The sequence below is a fragment of the Chiloscyllium plagiosum genome, unplaced genomic scaffold (assembly GCF_037043375.1).
Source record: "Chiloscyllium plagiosum isolate Xiang-an unplaced genomic scaffold, Cpla_swu_hap1 HiC_scaffold_17, whole genome shotgun sequence".
Classification (NCBI taxonomy): domain Eukaryota; kingdom Metazoa; phylum Chordata; class Chondrichthyes; order Orectolobiformes; family Hemiscylliidae; genus Chiloscyllium; species Chiloscyllium plagiosum.
In genome coordinates, this window is record NW_028270155.1 from 64,415,981 (window position 1) to 64,431,445 (window position 15,465).

The following is a 15,465-nucleotide window of genomic DNA, read 5'->3' on the forward strand; positions in this document are numbered from 1 at the left end:
CCCATGAAGCCATGGGCTCTGTTCCAGCTGTCCCCATGATTCTCAGCATATTCACAGAGGTCCCTCTGTGAATGAAATGGTCCTGTCCCCACTGATTCTGTCGGCCCTGTAGCTATTATGGAGAACCTTCTCCTGTAAAATGTGATTGAGTCTGTTGCAGTGTGTCGGGGTGATGACCCACAGCTGAATAGCTGGATGGGAGTAGGAGCAGCAAGAGTTGGTGTTGGTCTGTGTGCGTGTGTGTGTGTGTGTGGTTAGTGAGAAGGGTTTGGAGTATTGAGTGGTTAAGAATATGTTGTACACTTGGTGGGATGTCCCAATGGAGGGAGCATGCACTCACCTTTCCCACACACGTGAGACCATACACTATTTAGTGGCAGGGCCAGGCATTGAGGTGTCATCTCCCTTGCAATCTGTCCTGACTCCATTTGGAAGCTCCTACATGAGGGCCTTCAGTCTGCCCACAGCTACAAGGTGCCTCCTCCCTAAATCCATTAAAAAATGGAGCTCTCTCCTTCACCTGATGTCTCAGTTTCCCTGACCTTCCTATTCCAACATGGAATTTGTGCTCTCAACACGGGCAATATACTTCCAAATCTCAAAATGGCAGCTGTAATCTATCTGCCCAGGCACAGCTCCCTCTGCAATACAATTGTTACTCTGTATGTAACTTCACTGGCCTTCAAAGATTTGATAATTTTATTGATTAAATTTTGGGAATGAAATCGATCTGTCAGTCTTAGAGAATCACCTAAAGCACAATGTATCTTTCCCCATTCGTTCCTGCATCACTTGCAGTAAGATAAATCAGCCCATTCTTCTGTTGTCAGAGTGAACTGAAGGCTGTTGCTGACAAGGTGGCAAACTGCTTCCTCTTTACTCCTGGGTTTTTCTGCCACACAGTGAGGTTTGGGTTTGAGACAGACTGGTTGTGGAGAAGACAAGTGAAAGCCTATCGTAGCCTATTCTTCACATTAACACTGGTCATGAGGCTGTATACAAAATATTCAGATACATGGTGACCTTACACCAACATCTGACTTATAGTTACAACAGGAAATGATTAATCTGTTTCCTTCCAGTGTTGATGCCCATGTCTTCCAGAGAGTCACACCTTCCAGTGTTTTTCCCAGTGTATTTATACCCAATGATGTGCAGCTCTATGACATCTCAGCAAGCTTGCTCCAGGGTCCTATTACCCTTACACAACACTGGGTTATACAGAAAGCACAATGATTGGAGATTTGCTGCAAAGGTCATTTGGACCCCCTCATTTCAGATACTTCTGCCCATTTTCAGGGATGATGTGGAGGTTTTTTAGATTAGATTCCCTCCAGTGTGGAAACAAGCCCACCGGGCCAACCAGTCCACACCGACCTTCCGAACAGTAACCCGCCCAGACCAATTTCCCTCTGACCTATGCACCTAACATTATGGGCAATTTAGCATGGTCAATTCACCTGACCTGCACATCTTTGTGACTGTGGGAGGGAACCGGAACACTCGGTGGAAACCCACCCAGACACAAGGAGAATGTGCAAACTCCACACAGACAGTTGCCCGAGGTTGGAATTGAACCTGGGACCCTGGTGCTGTGAGGCAGCAGTGCGAACCACTGAGCCACCGTGCCGCCCCTTTAAGAATATCATGCTCATGTTGGACTGGAGTGCACAAATTAAAAATCACACAACACTGGGGTATAGTCCAACAGGTTTATTTGGAAGTACAAGCTTTCAGAGTACTACCCCTGACGAAGGATCAGCGCTCCGAAAGCTTATACTTTCAAATAAACCTGTTGCACTATAACCTGCCAGTTTCAGGGAAGTCTCCCATTTCGTTGCTGAGTTCCTGCTCATGCACTTCGCCTTGCCATTGCTCCTAAACACAGTCTTTCCAAAATCACCTTTTGTCAGGTTTTAGCTCAATCGTGTCACTTCCCTTTCAGAGCAACAGCCAACCTTTGAACCCTGGATCATGTGATGTTCTCCTATTGGCTGAAACAGGTGAATAGCCCCAATCAGGGAGTGCATATTCTGAGAGCCAGCTGCCTGACCTTGTTCCAATCCCTGCACGTTCCTCAATGGGGATTGAGGGATGATTTGACAGAGAGGCAGAAGATAGTGAGAAGATTGGAGAATGTGGACAGTGTGAAGCTACTGCCATTTCCTGATTGTACAAGTGTCAGGGAACAGGGATTTAAGGTTTTTATAAAAGTTGCAGTGGGAGTGTGAGGAAGAATGTTTTTATACTGTGAGTGTTTGTGACGTGGGATTCATTACCTTCGAGATTATTGGGGGTGGAAAGGATCAGTAATTTCAAAAGGAAATTTGATGGGCACATGAGAGCAATAAATTTGTATCCCACAGAATAAATCAAGGGAAATGGGAGTGAGCCGACAAGACTAGACTCTCACAGCTCCCTTTGCACTCCTCAGTTTTCACAACTCTCCCCCCTGTCCCTCCAATGCTGTCACAGTTCCCTCTTCCCACCCACACTCTCACAGCTCTGGGAACACAGTGATTTTTGTCTAAAGTTTGGGAGTCACTGATCCACACACTGTCCCTGTTCCCGATGCTCCAGCTGTTCTCTCCTCCTGGGCACCTTCCGGAAAGGATCCTCAGGGACAAGGGGTGGCCATTGCAGACACAGACACGTGGCCAGCCCTCCCATTATAGCAGGGGAAAGGTACACGGCCTGTCACAGTGTGACCCAGCAATGCAGGAGCAGGCCCTTGGCCTCTTAAACATGTGATCCCATTGGCTGGTCTGCACTATGTCCCAGAAAGGGCCTCCCATACTGTCCCTGTGCTCTGTGCAACCTCACACTGCAGAGGGGGGAGGCTTTTCATCAGGGTCACATCATCAATTGTCACTCCTCATCTGACCAGGAGGATGTAGAGGGGGTAAGGGGGTCTAGGGCCCAGACTCTCCCCACACAGTGACCCAGCTGAGGTAATGACCAAACACTGCCTTCCTTGATGTCCTTGGGAGCTGTCCATTCACTGCCTGAGGCCTGAAGGACCCTGACATGCTGTGGGACTGCCTCACAGCTACAGGAGCTCACTGTGTCCCCATGGCTACTGGAGGTGCTGGGGTCACTGGCAGAGGGGCTGAGGATGCTCTGTGTGTACTCGGAGCACACTGAGAGAAGGCCCCGAGACAGAAGGAGTCTCTTCTCCTCCACTGCAAGGGACACCTGCCCCATTGTGTGTTGGGGAGATGGAGGAGCCCCTGGGAGAGACTCTCCAGCTATGTTGTTCCTCTCTCACCTGGTCACCCTGTGGGTGTGTATCCATCAAGGGACCTGCTGGATGTGGCTCTCCATGAGGGGCACGCACCCATCGATACAGGAAGCATGACACACCCACGGCTGGGACAGGATAGCACCGATGGCCTGAATGGACTCCTCCATTGTCCACCCATGGGATTGTCAACCCCTGGCAGCTCCCTCACCTCTCGCTGTGACTGCAGCAGGTTCCATGTTACTGACTGCAGAGGCCCCTCATCAGCCTGGGGCTCAGCATGGGCCTGGCCTCTACCAGACCTCTGTCTGTCAGTGGCTTCAGTCATCACAGCCTCCATCAGCTGCTCAGGAGAGGCAGGGATGTACTCACCAGCTTGTGACATTGTATCAGATAGTGAGCAGATAGCCACTGCCCGGAGAGGGTCTGTGTTGGTGGGGGGGTGTCGGGGAATGATGTGATGCTGCATCCTCTGAAGGATCCTCCTTCTCCGAGTGGAATACAGCTCCCTGGTCTCAGCAGCTGACTGTCCTTCTGGAGCACGGAGTCCTGTCTGAGAAAACACAAACAGTCAGGGGGTAAGGGCTTCAGATCCCCTCCTCCCAGCCCTGCCCTGCCTGTTGTGAATCTCTGTGTGCCCAGTGGTGACACAGGAGCTCAATGCCCCCTCACTCTCTTTGCTGTTCCACCTCACGGGGGGAATGGACTGGAAATCAAACCCTGCTATTCCCAGAGTTATGACAAAAGCTAATGATTTTTACATCATATTCAAAACTCCCTCATTTACTTGTCTTTTTAGATCCAGGTTAACAGAAAACATGGACCAGGTTTTCATACTAAACTATTTCCTTCAATTTATTCCTGGTACATCAGTGTCACTGGCGAGGTCAGCATTTCTTGCCCGTTGGTAATTCCCTTTGAGAAGGTGGTGGTGAGCTGCCTTCCTGACCCACTGCTGTCCAACTCAGACTTTATTGCGATTGACACAACTGAGTGGCTTGCTCGGCCATTTCAGAGGGCAGTTGGAAATCAACCAAGTGATCCTGATGAACAAGATCGCTCTGCTCACAGGATGAAAAGTTCTTTTGAGATGGTGCCAGGCCCTGTCTTTCAGTGAGGGGACACTGAGATTGGCACCTCATTACCCACTCCCACTTACCCATTCTGCATGTCCCTCACCCCCCCCGGTCCTATTACCATTGGACCTTTTCCTTGTGTGGGAACAGCACCCGCTCCTAGTGCCAACACCAAGATGGGCCCCATCATTAAAAACAGAGGGTTCAGGGATGCTCCAAGTCCATAAACTGCATTTTCTGTCTGATTCCCATTCAAACTTCCTGAAAGATTGATGAACTGTGGAATGCTGGGGTAGTCCAACAGGTTTATTTGGAAGCTCTAACGTTCAGAGGCGCTGCTCCTTCATCAGGTGGTTGTGGAGTATAAGATTGTAAGACACAAGATTAAGAGCAAATTTTGTGATCTGTCTTATGATCCTACAGCACAACCACCTGATGAAGGAGCAGTGCTCCGAAAGTTAGTGCTTCCAAATAAACCTGTTGGACTGTAACTAGGTGTTGTGGGATTTTTAACTTTGTCCACCACAGTCCAACACCAGCTCCTCCAAATCATATCCCTCATTCAGAGTGAAGGTCGAAGTGACAGATCGTCAACTCCCTTAAAACCCACTCTCTGCCTCGTTCAACCTGTCACCATGGAATTATTAAACAACAAGGTGACATTGTCACTGGCTTGTTCAGTAAAAGACGATGGAAACTATTACAAACAATCTTATTATCATTGTGCAGGTGGGCCCTGATGGTCGGATGGAGGTCACTGCTGTTCGGATTTCTTTGCCATTTGCGTCACCTATATTCGGGAACCCGAGGGCCGTTGTCACTCAGTTGAAGAACGAACTCTCCGTCCAGGTAATGGAAGGAACCCACTCCCTCTGAATCTGTATTGATATGGATTCCAGACTGTCAGTGTTTCTGTTTGTTATTCCCTTTGTGGATGAATCTGGGGATTATTCTCTCTTTATCTGGAACCTGCTGTGTCTCCAGTATTACTGACATGGCTCCTCCTCACTTCAGGAGAAAGTGAGGTCTGCAGATGCTGGAGATCAGAGCTGGAAATGTGTTGCTGGAAAAGCGCAGCAGGTCAGGCAGCATCCAGGGAACAGGAGAATCGACGTTTCGGGCATAAGCCCTTCTTCAGGAATGGGGAAAGTTTGTCCAGCAGGCTAAGATAAAAGGTAGGGAGGAGAGACTTGGGAGAGGGGCGTCGGAAATGTGATAGGTGGAAAGAGGTCAAGGTGAGGGTGATAGGTCAGACTGGGGTGGGGACGGAGAGGTCGGGAAGAAGATCTCAGGTTAGGAAGGCGGTGCTGAATTTGATGGATTTGACTGAGACAGGGTGGGGGGAGGGGAAATGAGGAAACTGGTGAAATCCGAGTTCATCCCTTGTGGTTGGAGGGTTCCTAGCCGGAAGATGAGGCGTTCTTCCTCCAACCATCGTTTTGTTGTGGTCTGACGATGGAGGAGTCCAAAGACCTGCATGTCCTTGGTGGAGTGGGAGGGGGAATTGAAATGTTGAGCTACAGGGTGGTTGGGTTGGTTGGTCCGGGTGTCCCAGAAGTGTTCTCTGAAACGCTCCACAAGTAGCCGGCCTGTCTCCCCAATATAGAGGAGGCCACATCGGGTGCAGAGGATGCAATAGATGATATGTGTGGAGGTGCAGGTGAATCTGTGGCGGATATGGAAGTTTCTTTTGGGGCCTTGGAGGGAGGTGAGGGGGGAGATGTGGGCGCAAGTCTTGCACCTCCTGCGGTTGCAAGGGAAGGTGCCGGGAGTGGAGGTTGGGTTGGTGGGGGGTGTGGATCTGACGAGGGAGTCACGGAGGGAGTGGTCTTTACGGAATGCTGATAGGGGAGGGGAGGGAAATATATCCTTAGTGGTGGGGTCCGTTTGGAGGTAGCGGAAATGACGACGGATGATGCGCTGTACATGGAGATTGGTGGGGTGGTAGGTGAGGACCAGTGGGGTTCTGTCCTGGTGGCGGTTGGAGGGGCGGGGTTCAAGGGCGGAGGAGCGGGAAGTGGAAGAGATGCGGTGGAGGGCATCGTCGACCACGTCGGGGGGGAAATTGTGGTCCTTGAAGAAGGAGGCCATCTGGGTTGTGCGTTTTTGGAACTGGTCCTCCTGGGGGCAGATGCGGCAGAGTCAAAGGAATTGGGAGAATGGGATGGCGTTTTTACAGGGGGCAGGATGGGAGGAGGTGTAGTCCAGGTAGCTGCGGGAGTTGGTCGGTTTGTAGTAGATGTCCGTGTTGATTCGGTCGCCTGAGATGGAAATAGAAAGGTCGAGGAAGGGGAGGGAGGAATCTGAGACTGTCCAGGTGAATTTGAGGTCGGGGTGGAAGGTGTTGGTGAAGTGGATGAACTGTTCAACTTCCTCGTGGGAGCACGAGGCGGCGCCGATACAGTCATCGATGTAGCGGAGGAAAAGGTGGGGGGTGGGGCCAGTGTAGTTACGGAAGATGGATTGTTCCACATATCCTACGAAGAGGCAGGCATAGCTGGGGCCCATGCGGGTGCCCATGGCTACTCCTTTCGTTTGGAGGAAGTGGGAGGATTGGAAGGAGAAGTTGTTCAGGGTGAGAACCAGTTCAGTCAGTCGAAGGAGGGTGTCAGTGGAAGGGTACTCACTTCAGCTAAAGGCAGGCTTTAATTCCTGGCTTCAGGTGAACAAGATCTTATATTTACAATCATCATGTCATCATCTGAGTATATCTGCATTTTCCCACCCCATCTCCTCCTATATACCGCGAGAATAAATCTGTTTATTGACCAAACATCGAACTACAGGAGATTAAGGTGACACGGTGACTCTGTGATTAGCTGCCTCTCAGCACCAGGGACCCGGGTTCGATTCCAACTTCAGGCGACTGTCTGTGTGGGGCTTGCACATTCTCCCCGTGTCTGCGTGGGTTTCCTCCGGGTGCTCCGGTTTCCTCCCACAGCTCAAAGATGTGCAGGTTCGGTGAATTGGCCAAGCTAAGTTCCCCACAGTGTTCACATGTATCTAGGTTAGGTGCAGTAGTCGGAGAAAATGTAGAGTAGAAATTGTGTTGCTGGAAAAGCGCAGCAGGTCAGGCAGCATTTTCCAGGGAACAGGAGAATCGACGTTTCGGGCATAAGCCCTTCTTCAGGAATGAAGGCCTCACCTTCATTCCCCTACGCTCTCGGATTAATGAGTTCAACACGCGGCGTGACATCGAACAATTCTTCCGCTGCTTTCGCCTCCGTGCCTACTTCTTTAACCAAGACTCTCGCCCACCCTCTGACGACCCCTTCTCCCGCCTCCAACACACCCCATCTACCTGGACACCTCGTGCTGGCCTCCTACCTGCCCTCGACCCCTTCATAGCCAACTGCTGCCGCGATATTAACCGCCACCTGAACTCCCCCACCCCTCTCACCCACTCCAACCTCTCACCCTCGGAACGTGCAGCCCTCCACTCCCTCCGTTCCAACCCCAACCTCACTATCAAACCAGCAGACAAGGGAGGCGCGGTAGTAGTTTGGTGCACTGACCTCTGCACCGCTGAGGCCAAACGCCAGCTCGCAGATACCTCCTCCTACTGCCCCCTTGACCATGACCCCACCCTCCACCACCAAACCATCATCTCCCAGACCGTCCATAACCTCATCACCTCGGGGGATCTCCCATCCACCGCCTCCAACCTCATAGTCCCACAACCCCGCACCGCCTGTTTCTACCTCCTGCCCAAAATCCACAAACCTGACTGCCCCGGCCGACTCATTGTCTCCACCTACTCCTGCCCCACCGAACTCATCTCCGCATACCTTGACACCGTCCTGTCCCCCTTAGTCCAAGAACTCCACACCTACATTCGGGACACAACCCATGCCCTCCACCTGCTCCATGATTTTCGCTTCCCCGGTCCCCAGTGCCTTATTTTTCTCAAACAGAAAATGTAGAGTAATACTCTAGTGGAATGGGTCTGGGTGGGATACTCTTCGGAGGGTCGGAATGGACTGGTTAGTAAATGGCTTGTTTCCACACTGTAGGGATTCTATGATATTATTGATCCAGACCTGTGGATAGCAGTATGTCCATAATCAGGATGTTATTCAGTGTAAATGGCTGGGACAGGGGCCTCGATATTAATGGGGAAATGGGGAGGGTGCAGGGAGCCCAGCAGGGGGTGAAGGACCTGACCAAGTAGACAAACAGGAGGCTGGAAGAACACAGCAAGCCCGGCAGCATCAGGAGGTGGAGAAGTCAATGTTTTAGGTCGAACCCTTCATCAGATAAAGAGAGGGAAGGGGAGGGGTGGGGAGAGCAGCAGAATGGTGAGGCAGTGATTGGTGAACATGGGTAGTGGGTACGACCTGGTTGGTCAATGGGAGGGATAGGTCCAGTTCGGAGCTGGAAGGAAGGGTCAGTGGGTGGAATGGAAGGGAGGGGGTGGGGCTGGTAAGGGAGATGGGGGGATGGGTGGGAAGGTTATTGGAAATTGGGGAACTCAGTGTTAAGTCCTTTGGGCTGTAGGCTGCCCAGGCCAACCTGACAAGGCTGGGGAGGTGGAGCTCCTCAAGATCTTCCCTGGAGGGAGACATTTCCATCATTCTGTCCAGCCTCCCGAGTGACAGTCGGCCAGACTGACTGCCTGGTTTACAGCAAGAGCAGAAATGTCGGGGAGATCTCATGAAACATGCAAGACCAGGAAATGGAATGAAATCAGAATGTGCTGGAGAAACTCAGCAGGTCTGGCAGCATCTGTGGAGAGAGAAACAGAGTTAATGTTATCCGTCCAATCTGGCTTTTCTGATGAACTGAGGAGATGTGCTGGGAGTGTGGCTGAATTAGGCCGGGTGTGAATTGTTGTATTTCCCAATGACAGGTTGTGGTGTTGAGATAAAGCCGTGTGTTTACAGTTTGTCAGGTATTACACCAGACTGTGGGGCTTCCTACTTGGTTTACATTTGGATCCCATGAATATTCATGAACATAAAAACCCAGTCCCTCCTTGAAGCCCCAGTCAGCAGTGTGTGAGAATCTGGTGAGCCCGGTTCACGTTTGTTTCCCGGTGATGCACAGAGGCAGGTTTCTGCAGTTTGGTCTGAGGGCAGCACTTTCTCTTGGTTACGGCACAAGGGAGAGGGACAGAAAGCTGGCAGCTGGCATGGAGCATTGGGAATGGCCAGGTTGTGGCAGTGAGGGGAGCTGGGGGAATGGGGTCAAGGGGGTGGAGGGATACACAAGGAATTCAGGGGAGGGCAGAGGTGGGATAGGGAGTGGCGATAGACTGGGAACAGTCAGACAGGGTAAGGAAATGAGGGGCCTTGAAGGTGGTGTCAGTCCTGTCCACATTTGGCTCCACCTCAGGCTGTTAGCCGATAAAGTCATTCCCGGACGATGAGTTTATCTGTTCCCACTGAGGCACATCCCACAAGGAGCTTGTGATGGTCTGTTCCTCACCTGAACCACGGTGAGAGCAACATGCAGAGGCAGTGAGACTCTGGGTGGACAGGGTGGGTCTGACAGGGAGTACCCTCTCTCCTCCAGCTGGGATCAGAACAAGATCAACTCCAGTGAGACCAAATGGGAACCTTCTGGATATACAGAACGCCCAAGGCCCAGGTAACTTTAATTGTGTCCCAATCCCAGCTGATGGTGATACTGGACACATCAGATCTCAGAGTGAAACCTGACCTGATAAACCACAGTAACATGGAACAAAGAACGGTGGGTGTTGGAAATCAGAAACACAACACAAAGTGCTGGAGAAACTCAGCAATTCTGAAGAAGGATCACTGGACTGGAAACATTAACTCTGTTTTTCTCTCTGTACATGTTGCCAGATCTACTGAGTTTCTCCAGCACTTGCCTGTTTTCTTTCAGATTCCCAGTATCCACAGATCTGTGTTTTATATTGGGCTGAGGCGGGTGTTGGGTACATTCCCTACGGCTGTGTCCCCACAGACATGGCCCGTGGTGGAACTTCAGACAAAGTGGAAGATGTTTTGAGTGACCTCCACTGTCCAGGAGTGGAGTATGGGCCAAAGTGACAGCACATTGAGAAATGAAGAAGCATCTCCCAGCTGGTGACCAGCTCCTTAACTCCAATGGAGAGGGAATGTCACTTCCCCATCCCAGTTTCAGTCACATCACAGTGACCCACACCTTCCAGGTTCTAGCACACGCCTCGGCTCCTCTGAATCACATTCCCAGCACCTTCAGGTAGTCTGCTCGGACAGGGCAAAGGGCAAAGGATTGATTGGCCCAGTTCTGAAAAGGAACAGGAGCCCATTCTTGCTGCAGTTGATCTTGTGTCCTGAAGCCAGTTTGAACTGGTCACAGATTCTCATCAATCTGATCACTGACGGTGGATCTGTGCAGAAAGCAGTGATGTTTTCCATGTGCAGGGATGATTTGAACTCAGTGCCTGCGGTACCTGGCATTTTCCCTTTTCCTACACCTACCTCCTTCCTATTGTACTCAGTAAATGGTTCAATACAGCACACAAACACGGCGGGAGAGAGGACAGTCCTGCCTGCCTCTATCTCTGATCGGAAAGCTTTCCCATTCCCACCCATTATTTAAACTGTCCCACTGATGTTTATGTAGAGCAGATGGATCCAATTGTGGAGTCCCTGCATTAACCCCATTTGAAGAGCAAGTTGATTAAGTAGGTGTTGGATATTCTTCCAAAGGCCTTCTCCTGGTCCAAGCTGACAAGACACGTCTCCGAACCCCTCTGCCCTCACTGAGGTGTTTGTCCAGACTCTCCCTCATACTGCTATCTGAGACCTCCATGAGAGAGAACAGCAAGGACTGTGAGGTCTTTCTGCCTGTGGGCTTCCCATCCTAAACTCCGATGCAGTCGGACTTGCCATCCAGCCACAGCAACAATGAAGGTGAAGCCACTGCCTAGAATGACCAGCCAGGAATTCACCAGCAGCAGTGGGAGCTGCTGGACACCAGCAGGTCACTGGCTGGTTTGAGTTGGGTGACATGTTGCTTCACAACAGTCAAGAATTTTTTTACAAGATTACATCTTTAATATGAAGGTGACTGCCCATAACCTCCATAACTTTATGGGAAGGATAACCTGTTTCCCTAGAGTGGAACACCAAGGCCAGAGAATTGGACATTATTTCCTTCTGACCAGATCGATGGCCCATGGAGCCATTGCTGTGACCACTGCCTGTACGCGCTGAGCTGCAGTATTCCACATTCCTGTCAATACAGCAAACAGCACTGACCTTGGTGAAGGACATAATGTCAAATCACTTTGCTCAGTGAACATCTGCTGGACACAAAATGGAGGCAATCTTGATACATCATAAAACTCAGTTGGTTCCCAGTGTGATGAAGGTTCAGGAAATGTTATTAATATCATTTGGGAACCTGTGTTCTCAGGCAGGAGATGCATGGATAGCTTTCAGGTTGATTTGTATTTCTAAAGTGTGTGTTAAGAATGGAAGAACACAGTTTTAGTTTCACTTTTGATTTTTGTTATTGGTATTGGAATGTTGGACAGTTTGTTCATCATCACTTTACTGCGGGTTTACAGACTGGAATAGATCTTGAGGTGAACAGTTGAGTGCATTAGAAATAAAGTTATTGAAAGAGAAACACCTGTTGTCTACTGACCGGGCTAAAGTAACACAGAAAGGCAGAATTGTACAGAAAATCAAAGGATACTTGTAGGTTCAGTCACATCGAAGAGCTACTGTCTGTTGAGCTATCTCCAAAATCTCCTGAAGGTCAGTAAGGTGAAAACAGCACAGACCAATTATACCTGTGTGAGCTGAATGAGGAACTTTAATGTGAAAACACAGTGATCCTCCTGTTAATGTACCTGTCCAAATATCTATTAAAAGTTATAACTGTACCTGCATCTGCCACTTCCTCTAACAGTTCATGCCACATATGAACCAGCCTCTGTGTGAGAACATTTCCCCTCAGCTTCCTTTTAAATCTTTCTCCACTCAGTTTAAAATTATGCGCTCTAGTTTTGAACTCCCTAACTCTTTGGGAAAAGAGTTTGTTACTTACCTTATCCATGCCCCTCATGATTTTATAAACATCTATAATTAATTGGGGTAGGGGAAATTATATCGCTATTAGACAGGAGCTGTGGAGTATAAATTGGGAACATTGTTCTGCGGGAATTGTACAACAGAAATGTGAAGGCTGTTTAAGAAACACTGGCTGTGAGTGTTGGATAACTTTGTCCCACTGAGACAGGCAAAGGAATGGTCAGGTTAAGGAGCCTTGGATGGCAAGAGAAGAGGAGCTTCTTGTGAAGAGGAAGAAGGAAGCTTACTGAAGGTTTTGGAAGCAAGGACCTGGCACAGCTTTAGAGGATTACAGTATAGCTAGGAAAGAACTCAAGAAATGGACTGAGGAGAGCGAGGAGGGGGCATGAAGAAGCCTTGGGGTAAAGGATTAGGGAAAACCAAGAGGCGGTCTACACTTACGTGAGGAGTAAGAGAATGATCAGCGAGAGGGTAGGGCTGATCAAGGATAGTGGAGGGAACTTGTTCAAGAGAGAGGGACCTCGGTGATAATGAGAACATTGTGGACCAGGTTAATAAGCTTGAACAGATTGACATTAAGGAAATAGAAGTGCTGGAAATTCTGGGAAGCATCAAGTTAGATAAGTCCCCAGAGCCAGACCAGATATATCCGAGGTTACTACAGGAAGTGAGGAATGAGATTACTACACCTCTGGTGATGATCTTTGCATCCTCACTCTCCATGGGAGTAGTACAGGCTGATTGGAGGGAGGAGAATGCTGTTACTCTGTTCAAGAAAGGGAATGGGAAATCCCTGGGAATTACAGACCAGTCAGTCTTAAATCTGTGGTAAGCAAGGTGCTGGAAAGGATTCTGAGAGATAGGATTTATGACCATTTGGAAAGACACTATTTGATTAAACACAGTCAGCATGGCTTTGTGAGGGGCAGGTCATGCCTCACTGGCCTGATTGAGATCTCTGAGGATGTGATGAGATAAGTTGATGAAGGTTGAGCAGTGGATGTGCTGTAAATGGATTTCAGGAAGACATTTGATAAGATTCCCCATGGTAGGCTCATTCAGAATGTTAGGAGGTATGGGAAATCGGGAATTTTGGCTGTTCGGATACAGAATTGGCTGGCCGAAAGAAGACAGTGAGTGGTCGTGGATGGAAAGTATTCCTCCTGGAGCTCGGTGACCAGTGGTGTCCCACAAGGATCTGCTCTTGGGCGTCTGCCCTTTGTAGTTTTTATAAGTGACTGGGATGAAGAAGTGGAAGGATGGGTTAGTAAGTTTGCCAGTGACACAAAGGTCGGTGATGTCGTGGATCGTGGCGAGGGCTGTTACAGACTACAACGAGACACTGACAGGATGCAGAGCTGGGCTGAGAAGTGGCAGATGGAGTTAAACCTGGTTAAATAAGACGTGGTTCATTTAGGAAGGTCAAGTTTGGATGTTGAATACAGGGTTAAAGCCAAAACAAATGCTATACTGAATGCTGGAATCCAAGGTAGACAGGAGGAGGCTGGAAGTAGAACACAGCAAGGCAGGCAGCATCAGGAGGTGGAGAAGCTGATGTTTTGGGTGTAACCCTTCTTCAGGACTGGGGCTGGGTGTGGGGGGGGGGAGCTGCAGATAAAACGGGTGGTGGGTGTAAGGTTGTAAAGTAGGGTTAGGTGAAGACAGGTAGAGGGGACGACCTGGTTGGTCAATGGGTGGAATGAATCCAATTGGTGGCAGGGAGCAGTGGGAGGGAGGGGAAGGGGCTGGGAAGGGAGTTGGGGGATGGAAAGGGAGGTTATTTGAAATTGGAGAACCCAATATTGAGCCATCTGGGCTGTAGGCTGCCCAGGTGGAAGATGGGGTGTTGTTCCTCCAATTTGCAGTGTGTTTCATTGCGGCAATGGAGGATGCCAAGGATGGTCATGTCAGAAAGGGAGTGGGAAGGGGAATTAAATTGGGGGATGAGTGGGAGGTCCGGTCGGTCCCTGTGGACCCAGCTGCGAAGTTCGGTGAACCATTCCCTAAGACAACATCGGGAGCACCTGATGCAGTAAACAAGGTTGGAAGAGAGGCAGGTGAACCTCAGTCTCACCTGGAAGGACTGTTTGGGGCCCTGGATGGAGGTGACCGGCTGGTGTACCTGCAGGCTCTGCATCTTTTCTGGTTACCGGGGAAGGTATTTGGTGGCTCGAAGGGGTTGGTGGGGAGAGTGGCACAAACCAAGGATTGTCGAAGGGAATGGTCCTTGTGGAAGGCAGAGACGGGTGGGGACTGGAAGATGATCTTGGTGGTGGGGTCTAATTGGAGTTGGCGGAAGGGTTTAAGGATGGTGCGTTAGATGCGGAGACTATTGCGGAGGTAGGTGAGGACAAGGGGGACCCAGCCTTTATTGCGTTGGGAAGGGCGGGGGTCTGCAGCAGTGGAACGGGGAATGAAGGTGGTGCGGTGGAGAGCTATCTGGATGACAGAGAGAGAAAAATCATGCTGCTCGAAATAGATGGACATCTGGGATATTCACAAGTGGAAGGTTTTCTCGTCCGAGTAGATGCGGCAGAGGTGGAGGAATTGGGAGAATGGGATGGAGTTCTTGCAGGATACTGTGTGGGAGGAGGTGTGGTCCAGGGAGTTATTGGAATCTGTGGGTTTGTAGTAAACATCCGTCTGGTGACTCGCCGGAGATGGAAACGGTGAGGTCAAGAAATGGGAGGGAGGTGTCCAAGATGGACCAAGTGAATTTGAGAGCGGGGTGGAAGTCGATGAACTGCTCCAGTTCAGTCTGGGTGCAGGAAGCTGCACCGATGCAGTCATTGATATAACGGCAGAAGAGTTGGGATACATTGCCTGTGTAGGTGCTGAAGAGGGACTGTTCGATATAGCCAACAAAGAGGCAGGCATAGCTGGGGCCCATGTGGGTACCTATGGCCACCACCTCGATTTGGAGGAAATGGGAGGAGTTAAAGGAAAAGTTATTGAGGGTGAGGACCAGTTTGGCAAGGCGGAGGAGGGTATTGGTGGAGGGGTCTGGATGGGTCTGTTGGAGAGGAAGAAGCAAAGGGCCTGGAGGCCATCCTTGTGAGATATTAACATGTATAAGGACTGCACATCGATAGTGAAGAGATAGCACTGGGGGCCAGGGAACTGGAAGTTGCTGAAGAGATGGAGAGCGTGGTTG

General features: G+C 50.1%; 1 protein-coding gene across 1 annotated transcript in view; it reads left to right on the forward strand.

Annotated features, from left to right (window-relative positions):
• LOC148147395 (uncharacterized) overlaps positions 1 to 15,465 on the forward strand; it is a 61,227-nt gene that overhangs the window by 13,057 nt on the left and 32,705 nt on the right. Inside the window, exon 5 of the mRNA XM_087996011.1 lies at positions 5,047 to 5,166. Coding sequence (XP_087852137.1) covers positions 5,047 to 5,166 — 120 coding nt within the window. The remainder of the gene's footprint in view (positions 1 to 5,046; positions 5,167 to 15,465) is intronic.